At 45.3% G+C, this 13,020-nt stretch overlaps 1 protein-coding gene across 5 annotated transcripts in view; it reads left to right on the plus strand.

The window, feature by feature from the left end:
• Nucleotides 1–6,284, plus strand: part of ELP2 (elongator acetyltransferase complex subunit 2) — a 44,004-nt gene extending 37,720 nt beyond the window's left edge. For 4 of the 5 annotated variants that reach the window (XM_025931029.2, XM_025931030.2, XM_086682761.1 and 1 more), the window contains 3 exons: nucleotides 629–762; nucleotides 1,746–1,859; nucleotides 5,725–6,284. In XM_025931029.2, coding sequence (XP_025786814.1) covers nucleotides 629–762; nucleotides 1,746–1,859; nucleotides 5,725–5,881 — 405 coding nt within the window. In that variant the 3' untranslated portion in view covers nucleotides 5,882–6,284. The remainder of the gene's footprint in view (nucleotides 1–628; nucleotides 763–1,745; nucleotides 1,860–5,724) is intronic. The other variant, XM_086682762.1, reaches the window with a different exon arrangement.
• The last annotated feature ends 6,736 nt before the right edge of the window (nucleotides 6,285–13,020 follow it).

A 13,020-nucleotide genomic window follows, 5' to 3' on the forward strand; every position in this document is an offset into this window, starting at 1 on the left:
TGTACTTGGACAGAGCCTTCTGCTTGGAATCTTGCTTTGGTCTTGCATTTTATAGCTCTTGTCCACTTCACTTCCCTCTCTATTCTTTGTGACCAGTCCCACCCCCCAGAAGTGTGAGCTTCCAGGGAAGCTTCCTTTCTTATGCAGGGTATCGTGAAGGTTAGGTCCTCGTGACTGCTGAGTTGTTCCCTTAGTGCCAGTGGTGGTGTAGAGGAAAATCCAGGACTTGATCGGTCCCCATACGCTGTGTGGTAGCTTCTTGGAGAGGTGCACGAGCCTCTTGGTGAGGATCTGACCAGTGGACTCTCCCTGGATCAGAACTGGTTTCCTGAGCATAAAAGAGCGTGCTAGGCAATCTCTGGTCTCTGGGCAGGGAGAGTCCATCTTTGGACCGGCACAGTTAGGTGGTTGAGGCCTCAGAGACTTGTGTCTACTACACAAGTCGTCTGGCTTCTCTCTGATGCTTGAAATACTTTGAAATCTAGAACATAATCCACAAATGTAAACGAGGCATTTTTTTAAATGCTAGAGTGAATATTTTGCATTTATCTGTGCCATTGATACTCTAATGCATTGCTGGAAGTCTTGCAAAGAGAAGTCTTCACAGAATTTGATCTCTCTGTGTTAGGTGGTTGTCTGGGGTGAGTGTGACTCCAGTGATGACTCCGTCGAGCACAACATTGGCCCCTGCTCCTCTGTCCTGGATGTGGGGGGAGCAGTGACAGCCGTCAGTGTCTGCCCCGTGCTTAACTGTGCCCAACGGTCAGTCTCTGAGCGGGGCTTTGTTTTAAGTTTTTGCTACAACCACTTGGTTTCTTAAGATGTAGCCCTCTATACTTTAATTTGTTATTTGTTATTTCTCTTAGCTTCCAAGTTGCTATTTTTTTTTCATAATGCTTATGTTTCTCATAAGAATTGTTAAATTGATAGAACTTGATCATATTCGGAGTGGGGAAAACGGGGATTGGGAGTGTGGCTCAGAGGATCGTATTTCACCAAATTTAGAACCTGGTGCTTTCTCAGTAATGGCATCCGCAGTAGAACAAGGGTCCCTGCAGCCAGCCAGGGCAACACTGGCTTGTGGGCTTTGCTAGCAGAGGACGGGGAGGACTTGGTGCACCCTCGGTAGAGAGGAGGCTCCATGAGGACGTAACAGAACAGTGCCTGGTCTCGTGGGCTGGTGCTTTTCAGTAGAGCCTTTTGAGGGTGCCTGGGTGGCTTAGTTAGTCCAGCTTCTGACGCCTGATTTCAGCTCAGGTCACGATCTCATAGTTCTTGGGATCGAGCCTCGCATGGAGCCCCGTGTTGGACTTGGTGCTGACAGCGTGGAGACTACTTGGGGTTTTCTCTCCCTCTCTCTCCCCCCCCTCCCTCATGCATGCATGTGCACACACGTGCTTTCTGTCTCTCTCAAAATAAGTAAACATTAAAAAAAACAACAGCCATTTGATTTTTAAAGTTTATTTGAGAGAGAGAGAGAGAGAGAGAAAGCAGACAGGTAAGTGCAGAGAGAGAATTCTAAGCAGGTTCTGCACTGTCAGCATAGAGTCTGATGCGGGACTCGAACTCCCAAACCACGAGATCATGACCTGAGCTGAAACCAAGAGTCAGACACTCAAGCGACTGAGCCACCCAGGTGCCCCCATGGACAGTTGGGAACACTGTAAAGAAATACTTTAGAGTGATAATGGAGATAACAGAAATTCATGCTAATTAATCACTGTCTTCTCCTCCCTTAAAAATAGATACGTTGTTGCCGTAGGATTAGAGTGTGGAAAGATTTGTTTATACACTTGGAAAAAAACTGATCAAGTTCCAGAAATAAATGACTGGACTCACTGTGTAGAAACAAGTCAAAGGTATTTTACTATTTTTGCTTCCATAAGATTAGATTTTGTTATAATTATACTAATTGTAATTATATTTGTTATAAAGCATTTAGTGGCAGTTTTTTTCGTTTTATTGAGAAGTAATCGACATACGTCACTGTGCATGTTTAAGGGGTACAGCAAGATTTACATACACCGTGAAATGATTATAGCTTCAACTTACATCCATCTGCTTGTGTAGCTACAGTAAAAAGAAGAGAAAGAAGAATAAAGAGAAAAAAATCTCTCCTTGTGATGAGAACCCTTAGGATTCACTCTCCAAACAACTTCCCTCTGCATCATCCAGCAGCATTCTTTGTAGTCATCATGTGTACATTCCGTCCCTAGTACTTATTTGTCTTACTATCGGCGGTTTGTACCTTTCGACCACCTTCCTCTGATTCCCCCTCTCCCCACCGTCTGCATCTGGTAACCATAAATCTGATCTCTTCTTCCATGAGTTTGTTTTTGTTTGTTTTTTTAAAGATTCCATGTGTAAGTGAGATCATGTAGTATTTGTCTTCCGTGGCGAATTGATGCCACGTTCACACGGAGAGGAACACAGATCTCGATTAAGGTGCTTACCACTAAGTGATACTTCTGTGTTCTGCGGTAGCCTCTTGAGATTGATGCTTGCTGCTGTGTTGCACTTGGTTTTTAAAAGTTTGCTTCAGCCGGTTGCTTGCTGCATACTATTGTCTTTATACACAACACGTTTGAGATGAAAGTGATTTTCATACTGAAGTGGTCTAGAATGTGACTATGGTAGATTTTTAATAAAACTGGATTAAAAATGTTGGTGATGTTTTGAAATGTTGTAGATTGTGTTTTGGTAGCCTCATCTTGTTTGAACATGTCAGCTCAGATCCCATGATAGGGAGCAAACTGTCAAGTGCCCCTCAAAGCCACCTGACTGATTTTAAGCCCGGTAAGTGCTCCCTGGGCACAGGCCGTTGCCTCCTGCTGGCTTAGAGCACCTATCATTTACACCCTTCTCCCCACCCTCACCCACCTAGACAGCAGGATCATTGTTTAACCTAATTTTAATCCATTTTATGCTTTAACAATGTCTAAATTATCAAAAAGTCAGTAACCCCATTCTGTCAGATGTTTTTAAGGATCCTTCAACCTTCATATCAAAATAGAATTTCAAATACAATTCCAAATGACAGTGTCATGATGAAAGTGATGGGCTTGATGGAGAAAGACCTGTGAGCCACACGTCTTTTATGTGATATTTCATCCAGGGGAGTTTGTCTCCTTGTTAGCAAAGTATGTTAGTGCTCATAATAATTGCATTTGTTAAAATGTGATTTCTCTTTATTCCTGCTGCCCTTTTGGCTTCTTTCCCACCTCTCTGATGCTGGGTTTAGCAGTTGAAATGGTTCATGCTGTTGCTTACCGAAGAAGGGAATATGTCAGTGAAGTATTCATTTGAAATTTCATTTTCCAGTCATTTGAAATTTTCTCTCTTCCTGGACTCCCCTCCCTTCTGTTTTCCTTCCTTTCACCCTGCCCTGCCTATGGTGCTTGCTCCTATTAACGTGCTAGATTTAAAGAATATTACCCAAAAAGAAGAAATTCACCATCTTAAAGCTTGTATAGCTAAATAAGTACTGTTCCTCAAAGTAGCTCCCCTGGGAAGCAGTATACAGTCGGTCCTTGAACAGCATGGGAGTTAGAAGTGTGTACCTTTCAACTCCACAGAAGCTAATTACTAATGGCCTACTGTTGATTGGAAGCCTTAGTGATGAACAACGGATTGACCCATATTTTGTATGATATATGTATTAGGTAGTGTATTCTTACAATAAAGTAACCTAGGGAAAAGAAAATATTAAGAAATCATAGGAGAAAATACATTTATGAGACTGTGCTATGTGAATTGAAACAAATCCGTGTATAAGTGGACCTGTGCAGTTCAAACCTGTGTTGTGTAAGGGTCAACTGTATTATATATACTTGTTTCAGTAATGTGTCAGTACTTCCACCATTCCTCTGATGAAATGAGAAATCTTTAATAGTATCAATAATGAGCTTCCAGTGATGTTTGTGTCACTTAAAATATTTCTGGAACTTCTCTTTAGGAATTGTGTTCGGAAGCAGCTCACTACGATGCAAGAAAACCAATTCTAATACCTTTTTATAGTTGTACTCGTTTGGTCCCTTTTTTTTTTTAAGTTTGGCATTGATTTTATTCGTGCAGCTCATCTCCAGAGGACTCTTGACTGCCTCCGGTAATGAGATTCAAACTCGCAGAAGGGTCAGTAGCGTTGAGGGTAGTGCTCAAGTCCTAGCCTGCAGAGAATGGGAGCATTGCCTTGAGAAGACGTTCAGGAAGGGCTACTGGACGACAGCCCTGTCGAGCCGTGTGTAACCTCCAGGGTGGCCACTTGCAGGTCCTCACAGTCGTGTGGTTGTGTAGGCTGTGGTATGCTGATTTTTAAAACGCATTTCTTTACCTCAAGGTTGTGTTTCATTCCTACCGAGAGCGCATCTGGTGACGCGTGGACTCTCAACAGCTCAAAGTATAATTGTGTGCTCTGGTATTGTTTTCAGGGTTGACTGCCTTAAAACCTACTTAGGTTTTTTACTTTATTCTTCCTTGGTTCAGAGGTCTGATTTGCAGGTTAAATTTGTAGAGGGTGTTCTATTCTCCTAGGGATTTATTAATAACCTATGGTGGCATTCTAGGCCATGGGGTTGAGGGGGCATTAACAGGAGTGTGTTGCCCAAGGTCATGCAGTTAGAGGTCACGTTGGAGTCCAAGGTTGTTTCATTGGGCAGTTTATTAAATCTTTCATTATCTTTCCTTACCCAGCAGTGAACATGTGAGTAAGAGTCCCTTCTATGTCAGAGGGATGTCAAGGGAATAAAATAATCTGGAATATGTTGCAAAGTTAGAATTCTTTATTTTCTTTTTTTTTTTTTTTAACGTTTTATTTATTTTTGAGATAGGGAAAGACAGAGTATGAACACGGGAGGGTCAGAGAGAGGGAGACACAGAATCTGAAACAGGCTCCAGGCTCCGAGCTGTCAGCACAGAGCCCAACGCGGGGCTCAAACTCACGGACCGCGAGATCATGACCTGAGCCGAAGTCAGCCGCTTAACCGACTGAGCCACCCAGGCGCCCCAAGTTAGAATTCTTTAAAAAAGAAACCCATTTAGTAATGTTACCTGAAAGACTGATTTTAATAGCCATTTCGTGAATTCCACTGATCATCGAAAGAAAATTCAACAGAAATTCATTGTCTGTATCTCGCTGGTGGTGTCCTTTTTCATTAAGTAAGATATTTAGTCTGACAGTTTTAAGTAAATAGAGTAAGATGTTTTCAAGGTTAGGATAAAATTGCAAAATTATTAGTGATGGTATTTTAAAACTAATTTTTAAAAACTTTTTTGCCATTTTTTTCATTTGAGTATAGTTGACATACAGCGTTACCTTAGTTTCAGGTGTACAACTTAGTTCATACATTATTCTATGTTCCCCACAAGTGTAGCTGCCATCTGCCCTTTTGTATCACTATTACTGTACTGCTGACTGTATTCCTTACGCTGTGCCTTTTATTCCTGTGACTTACTCATTCCATACCTGGAATCCCATATCTCCCTCTCCCCTTCATCCGTTCCGGCCAACCCTCCACCCCACAGCCTTCTGACAACCATCAGTTTGTTCTCTGTATTTGTAGGTCTGACTCTGCTTTTTGTAAAACCTGTACATTTTGATGTTCAGGTTTTGACTTCCATTTATGTTAACATCGATAGCAAGGGCATAGTAATTAAGTGAATATGTAGGTAAAATATTTTGTAGTCACAGCATACGTTCATTTCATGATTTCTCTGTCTTTGTTTTAGCCAAAGTCATACACTTGCTGTCAAAAAATTATGCTGGAAGAATTGTAATGGGAAAACCGAACAGAACGGAACAGAAGGTGCTGAGTGGTTACACTTCGCAAGTTGTGGTGAAGATCATACTGTGAAGATACACAGAGTTAACAGACGTGCACTGTAACGGACTTAGTAACTATAGGCATACAGGCACTGGTGTCTTAAGCTATTTGTCATGTAAATAGATGACTTTCTTTACCTCAAAATTTCATTGATTTTCATTTTTAAGTCCTACAGCAGTAGTACTACTCACTGGGTCACAGACCTTTTGAAATGTGATGACAGCTGCAGACTCTTGTCACAGATGTGTATATGCACACACCCTTGGAACCTTGCCCACACTTTCAGGGGTCCAGACCTGCATTTCTGTGTCCCAGATTAAGAACCACATTCTTCGTGACTGAATTTGCCTAATTTTGTGTTAACGTGTGGGGCCTTTTCTTTTCATACGCCTGTCTTTGGGACATTGCCTTGTTTATTACCCTCTTCAAAGGGAGGACATAGAAAATAAAAAGAGATAAAACTCAGATTATTCAGCTTTAACAGTTTTTGTGCATAAACGGATCACACTTTGTGTGGTCTTGACCCTTCCTTCCAGTACACACCAGCCATTCTAGGAATTTGGCAGGTGGTTGTGAGTTTGAACTGCAGTGAGTTCTTTTATTCTTTAAAAGTACATAGATTGTTTCACAGTTTGACTTAACGCAGAGTATCCTGACACACTGATAGACGGAGGGGCTGAAAAGTGGAGTTCCGTGGCGATCCTGTGAATTGATGTGAAGTCACATACGTGAGTCATGAGGAAAAGAGGGTGTCCCCGAGGGTGAAGGAGTAGTGGGAGCAGAGGGAGGAAGAAGATGCTAGAAACAGAGTGTTGAGTGTGCCAGCTGAGGTTTGGGAGGCGGGCCGTGACAGTCGGGAGCTTGGGAGCTTGGCAGTTGGGTGGAGGGAGGTTGAACCCGGAAGAGCGCTACTGCGAAGGTTGGCACAAAAGTGGAGGAGATCCTAGAGTCATCTGGCAAATCGGCAGTGAAATGAGTGCCGTACGTAATAAATATGCTGAAAAGAGGGAGGTGGGGATTTTCTTGGTTGGAGTTTGCCATTATCTAACATGATACTTCGCTTCCAAAGGAGTGGCGATACTTTGTTTAAATGGAGATTTCTAGACTAGCATTATCCACTATCTCTAGCCCAACAGAAGCATAATGTGAGCTGTATAAGTAATTAAAAGTTTTCTGGTAGCTACGTAATAAAAATAAAAAGAAACGGGTAAAATTTATTTTAGTCACATGTTTTATTTAACCTAGTATGTCCAACATAAACAAGCTATACGTTTCAACATAAAGGATTGTGGAGGTATTTTACACTTTTTTGGTATAAAGTCCTTGTACGATATAAAGAACATTTCATACTTTAGTGTATACTTAGAGTGTTTTATACTCAGTGCATCTCAGTTTGGATTAGCCGCATTTCAAGTGCTCACTAGCCACATGCTGTTAGCGGCCATCTGTATTTGGACAGTTCAGTTCTAGACGATTGAGTCTGTGTAAGCTTGTCTTACTCCTTCAGGCTTGTGTGTGCATGTATGCACCAAGGCAGGGAGACCCCGAGTTCCAACCTCAGAAACCAGGACGGCCTGCAGTAGTTCCTTATTTATCAGCTGAGGGATCTGAGTCTTTACCCCCACCGGCATGCCGGGATTTGTTGGGATTCCAGGGCAGAATCTGTGAACTAACCTGGTGTTGTAGAACATTTTCAAGCACAGAACTCAACCCCCTAAGGTTCCCTGAAAACAGGCCTAGTCCTGGGAAGACTGAATTCGTAGGTATTTAATTCGTCAGTTGGGTTTGTGTTAGACACTTTGCCCAAGTTGTCCTGAAGCACCTTCCTCAGGAACAACCTGGGTAATTCAGTTCAGTAAGCGTTCAGAGGTCGTGCTATTCACGTGGGCAGTCTGCATTGTAATTCATACACATACATCGTAATTTGCCATGCATCTTAATCTGCTAAAGGAGCACCCTTTGAAGCATATGATTACAAACCATATAGTTCAACACCTCTGAAGCAAAAAGGTACCCTTCGAACTGCTCCAGGGGAGTTGATGGGGTGTTTCAGAGTCCCTGACCTGCCCTTCCCCATTCCCCCCATCTCCCTTCTCTGCCTCATTCACTGCATCGCAGCCCAGATTGATGCCCAGTGCCAGCCTAAGCAGTCGCTGCCTTCTGACCTGTACAACTTCCCTAGACGGGAGAGGTCGTTGGGTGGTTCTGAGGACACTGTTACCTTCAACAGCACAGAGCCAAATCCCTTCCCAGTAGCCTCGGGAAGCAGAGTCAGTTATTGATTTCAAAGGGGGAATGTGGGAAATGGAGGGAGAGTGCAAATTCAGGAGTAAAATGAAAGAACAGAATCGATCTCTTTTAAGTTAGAAATTGTGGCCACCCCAGAAAATCCTGGGCTGTCCAGGGAATGCCAGTCCTGTGAACCACTATGTACAAAGCCCGTGTGTTTCTCAAGGCACTCTAGGTGGGGGTTGGAGCCCGGATGGAAGGAATCAGAAGCGCCTTTGATCCTGGCTCACACTGGCAGCGATTGTGTCTGTTTCTCCTCACCTCTAAATGCAGATACTACCTACCAGTGGATCAGTCTGACTTCAATTCGCCTATGTGTGAAAGCAAACGCCAAATGTTCTTTCTGGCTTTTGCAAGGTAGAAGTTTTCTCGCAAAAGGAATCAAGATAGGCAGACCGTGACAGACAGGGGGACTTCTCAACATGATCGGGGATGCGGGCTCTTTTTCTTTGGGGTCCTCCATCCTCAGTGTGAGGCTTCCTCACCAGCCAGGGTGGCTGCTTGGCCTCCTGCCGTGATCTTTTGCATTCCAGCCAACAGAAAGGAAAGGCTCATCCCGAGCTTGAAGAAAACTTCTTGGAAGTCCACACAGTTCTGCTTCATCTCCTTGGCCAGAATCTAGGCTTGTGGCCACACCTCAAGAGAAACTAGGAAGTGAAATTTTCATTCCAGAGTCCTTGCTTTCAGCTAGGAATTGAGGTGTTTTATTTTGGAAGAAAGAACAGATGTTAGTCTCATTTTGCAAAACAACTACTTTGTAGGGTTGTTTTGAGGATTAAATGAGCCGGTGCATGAAAAACGCTGGTTTAGCACTGGGGTATATATAATAAGACACCAACTATTAGGATTAAGTACATCTCAGCTCATGTCACCTCTGCAGAACCTTAATTCCCTTCTTTCAAGTATTTCTTTCTCTGCATGCCACCGTGTTTTATTCTCATTGTCTTTTATGGCATTTCTCATGTCCTATCTTTTATTTACATATGTCTTACACTATATCAATTAGATTCTGCGGTAAGAAAGTTGGTCTCAAAATGATTTGGGGAATCATTAGATCACATAATTGAAAACAAATTTAGTGGTAGGACAAAGTTCAGGTGTAGTTTCATCAGGACACTCTTGCCCCTTTGTCTACTTCTTTCAGAGGACCTCTCCATGGGTCAGCGTTCTTCCAAGGCTGCCCTCCCCCATGGATGAAAGCAGCCGTTAAAGTTACAGATTTCCTTGCTCGTATCAAAGGGAATACATTTTTAAACATTAAGCTTTGCTCAGCGGGACATCCTGAACTAAGCAGTGGGCAGGGGAAAACCGCACGTGGAGTGGCGTGGGCCTGCCCATCTGACGTGGCAAGAGCCATGAGATCACTCTGGGACTGAAGGCAGGGTTGGTCCCATCGGGACCTCATCCTGATCTGGCTGGGGTGGTTTTTCCAAATCAAAATCAGGGGCAGTGGGCGGTGGGTAGGCAACCAATGAAATCCCACTATACAAGCCTACCAGAGCCTAAATACCTGGGCATTAGATTTGTTTCCTTGTTCTCCACAGCATCTAGCACAGTGCGTCTAGCAGTGTGTTGTTAAATATTTGCTACATTTAAGGGTGAGTAAATTTGACAACACAGATGGCTGGCTGGTGGAGGACGGATTCTCCAATGTAATCCACTAGTCAGTAAATAGCATGACTGGTATCAGATCCTTTCCCTGGCATAAAGGTGGCATAAAGGAGTAGGAGACAAAGAGCAGGAGAAAGGTGTCATCCAGAAGGGACCAAGAAGGAGGCAGGCTGGTCCAAACCCATCCCTGAATGAACACAGAGAGAAGCTGAGCCCCCTGGAAAGCAGCCTTCAAGAAAATTCCCCCTCAGGGTCCACCCACCCTGTCGCTACTGTGGTCTCCCTAGTACTGGTGGGGTTTTGTTGTTTTGAATATTATGGATTTAGATATAATGGAGCTTTGTTCATGATTCCAAACTGCCCTTTTAGCTTCTATTCACAGAAAAGGTCTCCTTTCCCTCTAGGGGAGGGAGCTTCCTGAGGTTTCTGATCATTCTTTCCACTGCTTCCAAGTTGTTTCTCCCAGAACTTCTACAGTGCCAGGCTTTGGAGAAAAAGCTGCTCAATTATTGTCTCTCTTAGTCCTGTTGTGTGACCGAGGATCTCGGTCAGCAGGTTCTAGTTGTTAAGGGGGGATGCATTTCACTCTAGCAGGAAATAATAAGGTCACTCTCCCAACCAGATTTCGCCTCTGCAACACCCACCCTCCATCCTGACTACTTGGCAGGAAATTGGAGCCATCATAATTGCAGCCCCCAGACACCTTCAGGATCAAGAGCCTTTGGGGATTAGCCAGTAGGAAAACCTCTACCCCTCATCAGCATTTAAGACTTGAATGGAGCTTGTAAAATGGAGCTCCCATCCCCACCAAGATAAAAGTGTCTCACTTCGGTCACCGCACACCCCCTAGCCAGCACATTCAATAATCTGATTGGCCCTTGTCCTAACTGGCCTGTTGGCCTAAGCACCCCAAGGTGCTGGCTGTCTCCTCACCTCTCTGACCAGTTAGCAGCGTGGAGGCAGACACCACTTCAATGTTGCTATCCCCACGGCTCCAGAACACTCCAGAGCCCCTGGGGTGACCTCTGCACAGGCCTCTTCTGTGAGTTGTGTCTTCAACCCCCGACACCATCCTTCCTGAGTCTGGGCCCCAATCTCTACTTAGATGTCCTGAACCTCTTGTGTCCCTGTGCCTGACCCCCACCCCCTGCATCCACCAAGGCATCCACTCCAACACTGTTGAGTCACCCAGAGCCTGTCCTCCCTCAGTCCCCATTTTCCCTGAATTTCATCACCTCCGCAAGGGTCATCTGGACCCTCATTGCCCCTCACCAGGACTCCTGCCCAGACTCCCTACATGATCCTCAGTGCTGCTGGGGTGCCAGAAACACCTTTGACACAGCCACTGTCCTGTGGGCACTCCGTGGCATCTTCCTGTCCCTTCCGTCTGCAGAGTTTGGCTCGCTCCCTTTCCTCACTCCGCATCCCACCCCTTATCCCTGCACAATCACAGCCTGTGCTCCAGCCTCACTGAAGGTCCTGCTTCTGTAATTTTCGGGGCCTTTTCCTGTCTCCAGCACTTGAACCTGGAATACTGCCCTCCTCTCGCTTTCTCTTCCAGGACTTGTGGAGTCCCAGGTTGGGGAGGCTTTCTCCCCCGCAGCCTTGACCTCCTTGGGAAGCCCCCTTCTCTGGCACTGTGCATTGTGGAAGGGTGATCCAGCTGCGGCCCAATCTCCTTCCCTGTCCTGGGGCCTCCCAGGCATGCAGGCTGCTTTGTTGACTAATGTCTCCCCGGCTCCCCAGTGAACACTGGATGATGCCCCTGCCAAAGCCCACTTTCACCTCTGGTGCCTCAAGCCTGGAGGTTGCAGGAGGTTGTAGCTGGTCCTCTGCCCCCAGTTCTTACCACCGCATCCAGCCTGGTCATGGCCATTAGATGGCCTGCCTAAATCACCTCTTGGGAGCACTTTCTTGCTCAAATATTTTCAGAATGAAATTCCAGTCCCTTTGGGTGACTTATACCTTCCAAAATCTGCCCTCAAGCCTACCTTGCCTTTTACTTCAACCACTATAAACTTTAACTCTGAGAAGTAGTCGTTGACCTTTTGCCGAGTGAATGAATGAAGAATATATGAATGCATGCCTTGGGCATAGTAGTGATTTCTGGAAATGGACTCTATTGCCAGGGGACACTGGGGGTGGGGTCCTATAGAAGTCTATTAACGTGGGAGCAAGTGTTTTTGGCAGATATCATCCTGAGTCGAAAACCAAGCTCAGTGAACTGGACCAGGGACAAAGCCTTGCCCAGAGGGAGAGATTTTAAGTACAAAATCAAGGCTCTCATGTCTGCCCAATCTGGCCTTTAGGCACATATTTTTCACGGCTCCCAGGCGAGACAGGGCTGTAAGTAGGAGCCGAAGAGCTGTTTACCTATGAAGCTCTAAACTTTGGGCGCAGAAGCTAGCTTCTTGCGACCTCAACGTGGACTGGCTCAGGCTCCTCCAAGGCCCCAGGGCCAGTAGCTGGACCAGGTCAGACGAGGCAGTGGCAGCCCCACAGCACAGGACCCAGGAGCTCGTTGAGTGATGAACACGCGTAAGACATTCACCGGTGGGGGCAGGGTAAGAATGAGCAATCTGATTTCTGACAGCCTCTTTCTGGCAGGAGAGGCCTGGGGAATCTTGGTGAAATAAATCTGAGAGTGCCAATTAGAGGTTGAGCCTGCCAGCGTCCTCAGACCCCACTACTCTCCCTCCCTTTTTCACAGGCTCATTGCTGTGGCCCAGGTCAAAGGCTTCCTCCTTTGGGGTGCTTTCCCTGAACTCCCTGGTTGTAAGTAGCCCGTTTTCTCTTCCCTGCAATTCTACACCTGCATCCTGGAGCAGTGGTAGGGAACTCAGGCCTCATGGCCTTGTGGCTGGCATTCAGTAGTTCATTTCCCTGCGTGTCTGTAGGTGAAAGTCCTTCCCATCCTCCTGAGCAAGCAGTGCTCTGGGAAGAGCCAGGAGCTTAAAGATGTTTCTTTCTTTTTGAGAGAGAGAGAGAGAGAGAGAGAGAGAGAGAGAGAGAGAGAGCAGGGGAGGCAGAGAGAGAGGGAAAGAGAGAATCCCAAGCAGACTCCACACTCAGTGCAGAACCCGACTCAGGGCTCAATCTCATGACCATGAGATCATGACCTGAGCCAAAACTGAGTCAGGCACTCAACCCCTTTAAAGATATTTCTTGACTGAATGGTAGTTCAGTGACTTTTAATGATCTTCAAGAGTTCTGCACTGTACATAAAAGGATACGATTAACAAAGTGAAAAGCTTTGTTAGAATGGGAGAAAATATTGCCAATTATACACCTGACAAGGGGT

This window comes from Puma concolor, chromosome D3, assembly GCF_028749965.1.
Source record: "Puma concolor isolate L17-30 chromosome D3, mPumCon1.1.hap2, whole genome shotgun sequence".
NCBI classification, from domain to species: Eukaryota; Metazoa; Chordata; class Mammalia; order Carnivora; family Felidae; genus Puma; species Puma concolor.